This window comes from Mobula birostris, unplaced genomic scaffold, assembly GCF_030028105.1.
Source record: "Mobula birostris isolate sMobBir1 unplaced genomic scaffold, sMobBir1.hap1 scaffold_328, whole genome shotgun sequence".
In the NCBI taxonomy this organism is placed as follows: domain Eukaryota; kingdom Metazoa; phylum Chordata; class Chondrichthyes; order Myliobatiformes; family Myliobatidae; genus Mobula; species Mobula birostris.
This window is the reverse complement of record NW_027276345.1, coordinates 415,257-426,449: the sequence shown is the minus strand read 5'-3', so window position 1 is coordinate 426,449 and position 11,193 is coordinate 415,257. Positions and strand designations below refer to the sequence as shown.

The following is an 11,193-nucleotide window of genomic DNA, read 5'->3' as shown; positions in this document are numbered from 1 at the left end:
TGCAGAGTTCCATCTTTATTGTATCAGAGATCCGGACAAGAGTTTGATGACAGTGTGATAGAAGCCGCCCTTGAGCTTGGTGGTATGTGTATCTTCTGCCCATAGGGAGTTGGGGGGAGTGGTGAGCAAGAAAGAATGACGGAGGGTGGGAGGTGTTCTGGTTTATACTGGCTGTTTTCCTGAGGCAGAGGGAAGATTAGGCAGAGTCAATGGAAAGGAGACTGGTTTTCATGATGACTAGCCTATATTCATAACCCTCTGCAGTTCCTTGGGCAGAACAGTGGCCATACTAAGTTGGGATGTGTCCAGACAGGATGCCTTCTATGGTGCATTGGTTAAAAAATATATTTATTTATCTAATGAGATGCAATGTGGAGTTGGCCTTTCTGGCCCTTTGAGCTAGGCCACCCAGCGACCCCTAATTTAACCCCAGCCTAATCAGGGATGTTTACAGAAACAACTAACCTACCAACGGGCATGTCTCTGGACTGTGGGAGGAAACCGGAGCACTCAGAGTATACCCATGTTGTCACAGCGGCAAAATACAAACTCCTTACAGACAGTGGTGGAATTGAACCCGGGTTGCTGGTACCTAACCCGTTGTGCTAACCACTATGCCACAGTGCTGCCCAGTTGGTGAAGGTCAGCAGGGACATGCTGACATTCCTTCACCTAGTGAGGAAGCAGAACGCTGTGGAGTTTTTGACCATAGCGTTTGTGTACTTGGACCAGTGCAGATTGTTAGTGCGTTGATCCTGAAACACTCTCCCATTGATATGGACAGGAGTGTGTACTCCACTCAGCATTCCAAAGTAAATTACCAGCTCTTTCGTTGACATTGAGGGAAATGTTGTTGTCTTGACACACATGTCACTAGACTCTCTGTCTCTTTTTTGTGCTGCACTTCTTCGTGGTTTGACATCTACCCTACTATAGTGCTGTCACCTGCAAAATCCTGGATAGAAGGATGTTGGATCAGTGATCAACTGTCTTTCATTTGAAAGGTGGTTTCTCAAATTCGTCCTGGTTGCACTGAAGTAGGAACTTTAGGATTGGCTGGTTCACAAGTGAGAGTGATCACCTGACATCTTCAAAATATAAACAGGTTAACTGCAGCAATTACTCTTACAGCGTTTTTCATCAATGTAACTGCTTAGGTATTTGTTGATATACTTGCTGATTTCCAATAATGCCAGTATTTTGTCTTTATGATGTTCATAAATGCTGGTATTGGCAACTATACTGGGATCCAGATAGAGTAATAATACTCCAGCACTTTGCCACAAATGCATTAAGTGCGTTCAGAGATTTAATATTGCTGAAGAGTTGTTGCTTTGTTTTCTGCAGGCACAGTTCAAAAGCTCGGACTCAGTCACACAGCTCTTCCAAAGAGTTCCCACCATCTCCAACCTCCAGTGGGAAGTCCTCCCCCATGAGAAGACGTCCATCTTCCAACAACATTGCAGAGAGTGGGAAAAAGAGCAGAGAGAAGGGGGAAGTAGCTCGGCAGAGATCCGAGGAGGCAGAGCATGCTGAGGGTGGTACTCCTCCTGCAACGACTCCAGTGAAAGAGCACGAGAGGAGAAAAGCAGCTGTGGTTGAAGGCACGTAGAATGACTACCTGCATTTGTATAGCGCCTTTAATGCAGTGAAATGTCCCAAATGTCTTCAGACAAAAGTGCATCAATGCGGACTGGCCTTTGAAGTGAGATGGGAGTTTAGCAAGGGGAGCTGAAGGTTGTGCTGCCAATAACGGAAAGAAATGAGCACCAGAGGTCTTGGGAAGTCTTGAAATTGGAGCAGGTAGAATAATGAATTCTTCATTTTTTTTTTCAAGATGTAGCTGAGGAAAAGCTAGCATATATTGCACATCCCCAATTGGCCTTGATAAAGTGGTCATTTCAGAGGAGATTGTTCAGAGTTAAGCACAATGTTGTGGCCTGCAGTCACATGGAGAGTGGGTAAGGAAGGCAGATTTCCTTCGTGAACTATTTCCATCTGGTGAAACAGATGGGAATTTTGTGACAATGCATCATTTGATGATCACCATTACTCATGACTAGGATATCCCCAGCTACTGGTGGGATTTGAACCCAGGTTTCTGGATTATTAGTCCAGGTATCTGGTGATATAATCACAACCTCATCATCATATTCCTCAGTGCTGCTTTGCCGATCTGAGGATGCTTTCGACAGCTGGATTTTGGATGCTTTTGATGGCCGGACAGGTCACATTATTGGTGCTGCTGTTATGAAATAGTATGCAGTTTAAAAGACAAAATGAAAAGCTTCACTTCAAGCTGAATGAGAAATGCAGTCCTGGTTAGCAGGAACACGTGTATTTCTGTGACTTAAAACCCACTAGAACACTTTCTAGTTTTCGATTTAAAACTAATAGAACACAGAACATTGAACAGCACTGGAGTGGACTGGAGAGGATTTGAGGAAAGAGAAGCAGAATAAACGGTGTAAGGACAGTAAGGTAGAAGGGCTAAAGTGCGTGTACCTCAATGCAAGAAGCATCAGGAACAAAGGTGATGAACTGAGAGTTTGGATACATACATGGAATTATGATGTAGTGGCCATTACAGAGACTTGGCTGGCACCAGGGCAGGAATGGATTCTCAATATTCCTGGATTTCAGTGCTTTAAAAGCGATACAAGGGTGGGGGGAGGGGAGGAGGGGTGGTATTACTGGTCAGGGATACTATTACAGCTACAGAAAGGGTGGGTAATGTAGCAGGATCCTCTTTTGAGTCAGTATGGGTGGAAGTCAGGAGCAGGAAGGGAGCAGTTACTCTATTAGGAGTATGCTATAGGCCCCCTGGTAGCAGCAGATATAGAGGAGCAGATTGGGAGGCAGATTTTGGACAGGTTCAAAAATAACAGGGTTGTTATCATGGGTGACTTTAACTTCCCTAATATTGATTGGCACCTGATTAGTTCCAAGGGTTTAGATGGGGTAGAGTCCAGTACAGATTCCTGTCACAGTATGTTGACAGGTCGACTAGGGGGAATGCCATACTAGATCTAGTACTAGGTAACGAACCAGGTCAGGTCACAGATCTCTCAGTGAGGGGAAATCTTGCTTAACAAATCTATTGGAATCCTTTGAGGATAGACAAAGGAGAATCACTGGATGTTGTTTACTTGGATTTTCAGAAGGCCTTTAACAAGGTGCCACACATGAAGCTACTGAACAGAATAAGAGTCCTTATTATGACAGGAATAATATTAACATGGATAGAAGATTGCTTTACTGGTAGGAAGCAAAGAATGGGAATAAAGGCATCCTTTCTGGTTGGCTGCTGGTGACCAGTGGTGTTCTGCAGGGTCGGTGTGGGGCACTTCTTATTTTTATGTTATATGTAAATGATCTGGCTGAAGCAATTGATGGCTTTGTGGCCAGGTTTGTGGACGATAAAAAGATGAGGTGGAGGGGGTGGGGGCAGGAAGTCTGCAGAAGGACAGACAGATTAGGAGAATGGGCAAAGAAGAGGCAGATTGAATATAGTATTGGAAGTGTATGGTCATGCCCTTTGGTAGAAGGAATAAAGGCATAGACTATTTTCTGCATGGTGCCAGAGCACTGGAAAATTGCAAATATCACTCCATTCCTTAAGAAAGGAGGAAGGTAGCAGAAAGGAAATAAAAGACCAGTTAGCCTAACCTCAGTGGTTGGGAAGACGTTGGAGTCAATTGTTAAGGATGAGGTTATGGCGTACTTGGTGACACAGGACAAGATAGGACAAAGTCAGCATGGATTCCTTGAGGGAAAATCTTGCCTGACAAACCTGTTGAAATTATTTGAGGATATTACACACAGGATAGATAAAAGGGATGCAGTGGATGTTGTATATTTGGACTATTAGAAGACCTTTGACAAGATGTCACACATGAGGCAGCTTACCAACTTAAGAGCCCATGGTATTATAGGAAAGTTACTGGTTAGAGAATTTGCTGATTGATGGGAGGCACTGAGTGGGAATAAAAGGATCCTTTTCTGGTTGAGCTGCCAGTGTTCCACAGGGGTTGGTATTGGGACCGCTTCTTTTTATGCTGTATATCAATAATTTAGATGATAGAACAGATGGATTTGTTGTCAAGTTTGTAGATGAAACGAAGACTGGAAAAGGGGAAGGTAGTGTTGAGAAAACAGAAGGCCTTAGACAGATTGGGAGAATGGGCAAGAAAGTGGAAAATGAAATGCAATGTTGTATAATGCGTAATCTTGCACTTTGGTAGTAGAAATAAAAATGCAGGCTATTCTCTATACGGGGAGAAAATCCAAAAATCTGAGATGCCAAGGGACATGGGAGTCCTTGTGCAGAGCACCCTAAAGGTTAACTTGCAGGTAGAGACAGTTGTGAGGAAGGCAAATGCAATTTTAGCATTCATTTCAAGAGGTTTAGAATACAAGAGCAGAGATGTGATGCTGAAGCTTTATAAGGCACTGGTGAGGCCTCACCTTAGGTATTATGAACAGCTCTGGGCTCCTCGTCTGAGAAAAGATGTGCTGGCATTGGAGAGGGTTCGGAGGAGGTTCGCTAGTGTGATTCCGGGAATGAAAGGGTTATTATACGAGGTACGATTGATGGCTCTGCATCTGTACTCACTGGAATTTATAAGGATGAGGAAGATCTCATTGAAACTTTTCAAATATTGGAAGGCCTAGACAGAGTAGATGTAGGAAGGATGTTTCCTATGGTGAGGGAGTCTAGGACAAGAGGGCACATCCTCAGGATAGAGGAGCGCCCTTTCAAAACAGGGATGCGGAGAAATTTCTTTGGCCAGAGGGTGGTGAATTTGTGGAATTTGTTACCACAGACAGCTGTGGAGGCCAGATTGTTGGGTGTATTTAAGGCAGAGGTTGATAGGTTCTTGATTGGGCATGGCATCAAAGGTTACGGGGAGAAGGCTGGGGAGTGGGACTGAGCAGGAGAAAAAGGGATCAGCCATGATTGAGTGGTGGAGCAGACTCGAGGGGAGAAATGACCTGAATATGCTCCTATGTCTTATGGTCTAATTTCTTTAGCCAGAGGGTGGTGAATCTGTGGAATTCATTGCCACGGAGGGATATGGAGGCCAAGTCACTGGGTATATTTAAAGTGGAGGTTGATGGGTTCTGGATTAGTTATGGGGAGAAGGCAGGAGAGGGATAATAAATCAGCCATGATGGAATGGTAGAGCAGACTCAATGGGCTAAATGGCCTAATTCTGCTCCTCAGTTTTATCATCTTATTTAGCTAAATATCTAAATCATCCTACCTGCTTACATCATAAATAGGTATCTGTTAGTCTCGTGAGACCATGGATTTGCCCCTTGGAAGGTTTCCAGGGCACAGGCCTGGGCTAGGTTGTATGGGAGACCGAAAGTTACCCATGCTGCAAGTCTCCCCTCTCCATGCCACCAATGTTGTCCAAGGGAAGGGAACTAAGGCCGATACAGCTTGGCACCGGTGTCGTCACAGAGCAATGTGTGGTTAAGTGCCTTGCTCAAGGACATAACACACTGCCTCAGCTGAGGCTCAAACTGACGACCTTCAGATCACTAGACCGACGCCTTAACCACTTGGCCATGTGCCAACACTTGCATGATAACTTGGTATGGAAACGTCTCTGGCTGAGACTGCAAGGACTTGCATCATAACTTGGTGTGGAAACGTCTCTGCCCGAGACTGCAGAGTGTGCACTCAGCTCAGTGCATCAGAAAGCCAGCCGCCCCTCCATGGACTCTTGGTAAAACAGGCAACATAAAGGCACCCCCCCACCCCCCAGAACATTCCCTCCCCCTCGTCTTAATCTACATACAGTATAATGGCTTGACTGACTAACTTGTTTTTCTCTTCCAGACACATCCAGTACAAAGAGTATGGCAGGAACCACTGATCCAGAGGAAGCAGCCAAGCTTCTAGCAGAAAGACGAAGACTTGCACGACTGCAGAAGGAGAAAGAAGAGCAGGAGCGGCGAGAGCAGGAAGAAGCTGAGAGGTAGTGAGCATGCTCCAATGATGCGTGTTATCTTTCTTCTTCCTGAAGTCCTGAAGTTTTGCTTTGTGTGGTGTCTTTAAATTGTTAACACACCAAGATATTTCAGGGATGTACAGTTAATCAAATGCAACACTGGAGCACATGAGGAGATATACAGATAGATGGTAAAAAGCTTGAACATGCATTGATTTAATAGAGAAAAGAGTGAGCGATAAAGAGGATTCCAGAGTGCAAAGTACAACTATTAACTTCAAGGCAGGACAAGAGGCCAGAATTGAGACCTCGGGTTCCGCATGGCCGGAGTCTTGACTACAGAGCTGGGGAGGGGGTGAGATCTCAGAGGGGATTGAAGACATTTATTGTTTCCACTCTGGTGCCTGCACTCAGCCATTACAAATCACCCTGCCTCCTTCAATTGCAAAATGGCACCAGCAACCACCATGACTAATGGCGACAGTTCTTAAACTACTTACTCTTTTAAATACACTTCTACAGCTAATCCGATTGTGACAGGAGTCTGTAAACTTCTACAGCTAATCTGATTGTGACAGGAGTCTGTAAACTTCTACAGCTAATCCGATTGTGACCGGAGTCTGTAAACTTCTACAGCTAATCCGATTGTGACCGGAGTCTGTAAACTTCTACAGCTAATCCGATTGTGACCGGAGTCTGTAAACTTCTACAGCTAATCCGATTGTGACAGGAGTCTGTAAACTTCTCCAGCTAATCCGATTGTGACCGGAGTCTGTAAACTTCTACAGCTAATCCGATTGTGACAGGAGTCTGTAAACTCCTGCAGCTAATCCGATTGTGACCGGAGTCTGTAAACTTCTACAGCTAATCCGATTGTGACCGGAGTCTGTAAACTTCTACAGCTAATCCGATTGTGACAGGAGTCTGTAAACTTCTACAGCTAATCCGATTGTGACAGGAGTCTGTAAACTTCTACAGCTAATCCGATTGTGACAGGAGTCTGTAAACTTCTACAGCTAATCCGATTGTGACAGGAGTCTGTAAACTTCTACAGCTAATCCGATTGTGACAGGAGTCTGTAAACTTCTACAGCTAATCCGATTGTGACCGGAGTCTGTAAACTTCTACAGCTAATCCGATTGTGACAGGAGTCTGCAAACTTCTACAGCTAATCCGATTGTGACAGGAGTCTGTAAACTTCTACAGCTAATCCGATTGTGACAGGAGTCTGCAAACTTCTACAGCTAATCCGATTGTGACAGGAGTCTGTAAACTTCTACAGCTAATCCGATTGTGACCGGAGTCTGTAAACTTCTACAGCTAATCCGATTGTGACAGGAGTCTGTAAACTTCTACAGCTAATCCGATTGTGACAGGAGTCTGTAAACTTCTACAGCTAATCCGATTGTGACCGGAGTCTGCAAACTTCTACAGCTAATCCGATTGTGACAGGAGTCTGTAAACTTCTACAGCTAATCTGATTGTGACAGGAGTCTGCAAACTTCTACAGCTAATCCGATTGTGACAGGAGTCTGCAAACTTCTACAGCTAATCCGATTGTGACAGGAGTCTGCAAACTTCTACAGCTAATCCGATTGTGACAGGAGTCTGCAAACTTCTACAGCTAATCCGATTGTGACAGGAGTCTGTAAACTCCTGCAGCTAATCCGATTGTGACAGGAGTCTGCAAACTTCTACAGCTAATCCGATTGTGACAGGAGTCTGTAAACTTCTACAGCTAATCCGATTGTGACCGGAGTCTGTAAACTTCTACAGCTAATCCGATTGTGACCGGAGTCTGTAAACTCCTGCAGCTAATCCGATTGTGACAGGAGTCTGTAAACTTCTACAGCTAATCCGATTGTGACAGGAGTCTGCAAACTTCTACAGCTAATCTGATTGTGACAGGAGTCTGTAAACTTCTACAGCTAATCCGATTGTGACCGGAGTCTGCAAACTTCTACGGTTGATCTGTGTGTGATTGAAGCCTGTAATTTACACTTTGATAATCTGCCTTTGGGCCACCAAGTGATCTAGTGCTTTGGCTGTCTCCGAGGGAATTTGGCACGGTTGAGAATGGAGTATGTGTCATGAGGAGGGCAAACCTCTGATCTATTACTCACCAATGTCACCAATTAAAATGTCGAACAAGATTGAAATCAAGGAGGATGGGATTGGAAGGTGAGTAGATGTTCAGCGCTCTCTGCTTTTGATGGGTCTCTCTCTCCCTCTTGCTTGCTGCTGCCCCGAAGGTGCAGGCGTCTTGGGTCTTGGGCAAGGCTTGATTGGACTCATTTTTAGGGGACTGCAGTTCATATTAAATGTGCATTTGGTTTCTGGTTACTTTTTTTAATTGCTGTTTTGCATGATTTTGATCAGGGCAATTCGAACTGGGCTGGCTCTACCACCAACAATCAACGAAAGACCCAGCGCTGAATTGAACTGAACCGAACTAGACTGAATCAGAACCAGAATCAGGTTTAATCTGACCAGCATGTCTCGTGAAATTGTTGCTATGTGGCAGCAGTATATTGCAATACCTAATCATAAAAACTGTGAAATTATATGTACTAGTTAAATAGTGCAAAAACAAGTGAGGTTATGTTCATGGGTTTGAGGGCATATTCTAGGTGATGGTGATCCTTAATCGCAATGTCGTGCTGCCTTTTTGAGGCCGTGATCTTTGAAGATGACCTGAATGCTAGGGAGGCTAGTGCCCATGATGGAGCTGACTAGTTGTACAATTCTGCAGCTTTTTTCAATCCTGTGCAGTAACCCCATCCCCCACCCCCAATACCAGACGGTGATGCAGCCAGTTAGAATGTTCACGGTACTTCTGTAGAAATTTGCGAGTGTCTTTGGTGACATACCTAATCTTCTGAAACTCCAAATATAGTATAATTGCTGTCATTTCTTTACAACTGCATCCCTGCATCGAGCCCAGACGTATCGAGTTCAAACGTTAACACCCAGGAATTTGAAACTGCTCACCCTCTCCACTTCTGATCCCCCTATGAGGACTGGTGTGTGTTCCCTCGTCTTACCTTTTCTGAAGTCTGCAATCAATTCTTTGATCTTACTGACATCGAAAGCAAGGTTGTTGCTGTGACACCACTCAACCAGCTGATTTATCTCCCTCCTGAACACCACCTCGTCTCCATTTGAAATTCTGCGAACAATAGTTGTCTCGTCAGCAAATTTATAGATGCCATTTACGCTGCGCCTAGTGACACAGTCATGGGTGTAGAGAGGGTAGAGCAGTGGGCTAAACACGCCTCCTTCCGGTGTGCCAGTGTTATTGTCAGCGAGGTGGAGATGTTATTTCCGACCTGCACAGACTGTGGTCTTTCGGTGATGAAGTCAAGGATCCAGCTGCAGAGGGAGGTACAGAGGCCCAGACAGAACATTCCTTGCTGTTCCAAGGATTCTGCAGTTTGATGTTTAATATTCTGTGTGTTATTCGGTTGTTTTTTTGCCATTTGCGCGACTTGTTCTGTTTTTGCCCATTTGGGTATCTAATGTTTTTGTTTGAACGGTACTCTGGTGTTTCTTTGTTTCATGGCTGTCTGTGGGAAGATGAAGCTCAGGGTTGAAAAGTGCAAACATACTTTGATAATAAATTTGAAACTGTGACCACAAGTTGTAGATGCAGCAAAGCACCAGCAGCTGCACATTCCTCACTAAGTCATTACCTGTGCTGACAAAATAACTCTCTGTTCTTTGATCATCTTTGGTTCTAAATCATGGAATTCCCTATTTAATAAGATTGTGCAGGGGTGATGGGGTGGAGATACGTCTCTACCAAAGGAGGTCTAAGGTGCTCCTTCCCTCTGCTAGCCTGCAGGTCACCCTTGGGCAAGGTGTAGCACCTGTGTAGCCCCCTGATCAAGGTCACATGAAGCCATAGGAGCAGGTGGTGAATGGTCGTATGAGCAGCTGGTGCATATCACAAGTTCTGGTTATGCAACCATTGACACCAGACAGACTATCTCTGAGGAGTATTGATAATGGCCGGGGTCACCTGATTTGTAAAGACATTGCCCAGAAGGAGGTGTGGAAAAATTTGCAAAGGACTATGATGGTCATGAAAAGACCGTGATCGCCCATGTCATATGACATGGCATATAATGATGATCACTAACATCAATCTTATTTCAAGCAGCTGAACCATCATCACTTCAGGAGTTGTGCAGTGAGCACACTTTGCAAAAAATATACATATCCCAAATATAAATTTGAACAACAGTGGAAGGGAGTAAAGGAAGTAGCTTTTGTCTTGCTGTGTATAATTCAGCTCACCCTGTGGTGGGTGGAGGGAGTTTTCCTGTTGTTCTTTTGTTTTGTTGCTGCTGTTGTGTTGTTGTTGCTTGTGATGTTGCAGGCTGCCCCCAGCACATTCTTAGGTTGAGCTGGTTGTTAAGGTTGCATTTGTTCACTGTACGTTTCGATATACATGTAAAGAAATGAATCTGAATCTGAGAAACAGTTTATTGCAGTGGAGGAGTTAAGGGATGTGTGATGGAAAGTGGGAGCCCAAGTGTTGCAAGCAAATGGTGATTTTTGGATGATGTCATCAGTGGCTATTTACCCTAGCCGTCCCTCAGCCCGAAATGCTGACTGTTCCTTTCCACAGATGCTGCCTGACCTGCTGAGTTCCTCCAGCATTTTGCATGTGTTGTCTAACCCACTTGGCTCTGGGGTGATGGATGAATGGGTTATTGTCCATGCTAAGATATGGGAAAAATCAAAATACATTTGGTGTTTGTTAAAGGAAAATGAAGGAAGAGTTGAAGAGAATAGAGGCTGAAAAGAAGGCACATTTTGAAGAAGAGGCACGCAGGCTTGCAGAAGAACGAAGACAGCAGGAGTTGGAATGCCAAAGAAGAGCAGAGGAGGAGAGAATGATGAAGGAACAGCAAGAGAAAGAACTTCTGGCCAGGCTGGAGCAGCAGGTTAGTGATGTCATGTTCCATTTTCCTGTTCTTGTTTCTAACTCTGAATGCAGTGGACAGATATGTGTGTCTGTTTCTAACTGTGAATGCAGTGGACAGATATGTGTGTCTGTCTCGGCACAAGGATGAAAGAACAGTGCAACATTGATTTTAAACAGACATTACAGTTACAGTAGAGCTCCATCCGGGTAAGGTAAGATGTTTAAAACGTACAGTGTTTTGTCTATGTTACTGGAATAACAATGTAAATTAAAAACCAGTCAACATTTTTAACATGG

The 11,193-nt window shown here is 44.4% G+C and overlaps 1 protein-coding gene across 1 annotated transcript in view; it reads left to right on the top strand.

The window, feature by feature from the left end:
• The first annotated feature begins 1,383 nt into the window (after nt 1-1,383).
• LOC140192978 (uncharacterized) overlaps nt 1,384-11,193 on the top strand; it is a 52,784-nt gene continuing 42,974 nt past the window's right edge. The window contains exons 1-3 of the mRNA XM_072250444.1: nt 1,384-1,604; nt 5,852-5,990; nt 10,735-10,915. Of these exons, the coding sequence (XP_072106545.1) occupies nt 1,433-1,604; nt 5,852-5,990; nt 10,735-10,915 (492 nt within the window). The 5' untranslated portion in view covers nt 1,384-1,432. The remainder of the gene's footprint in view (nt 1,605-5,851; nt 5,991-10,734; nt 10,916-11,193) is intronic.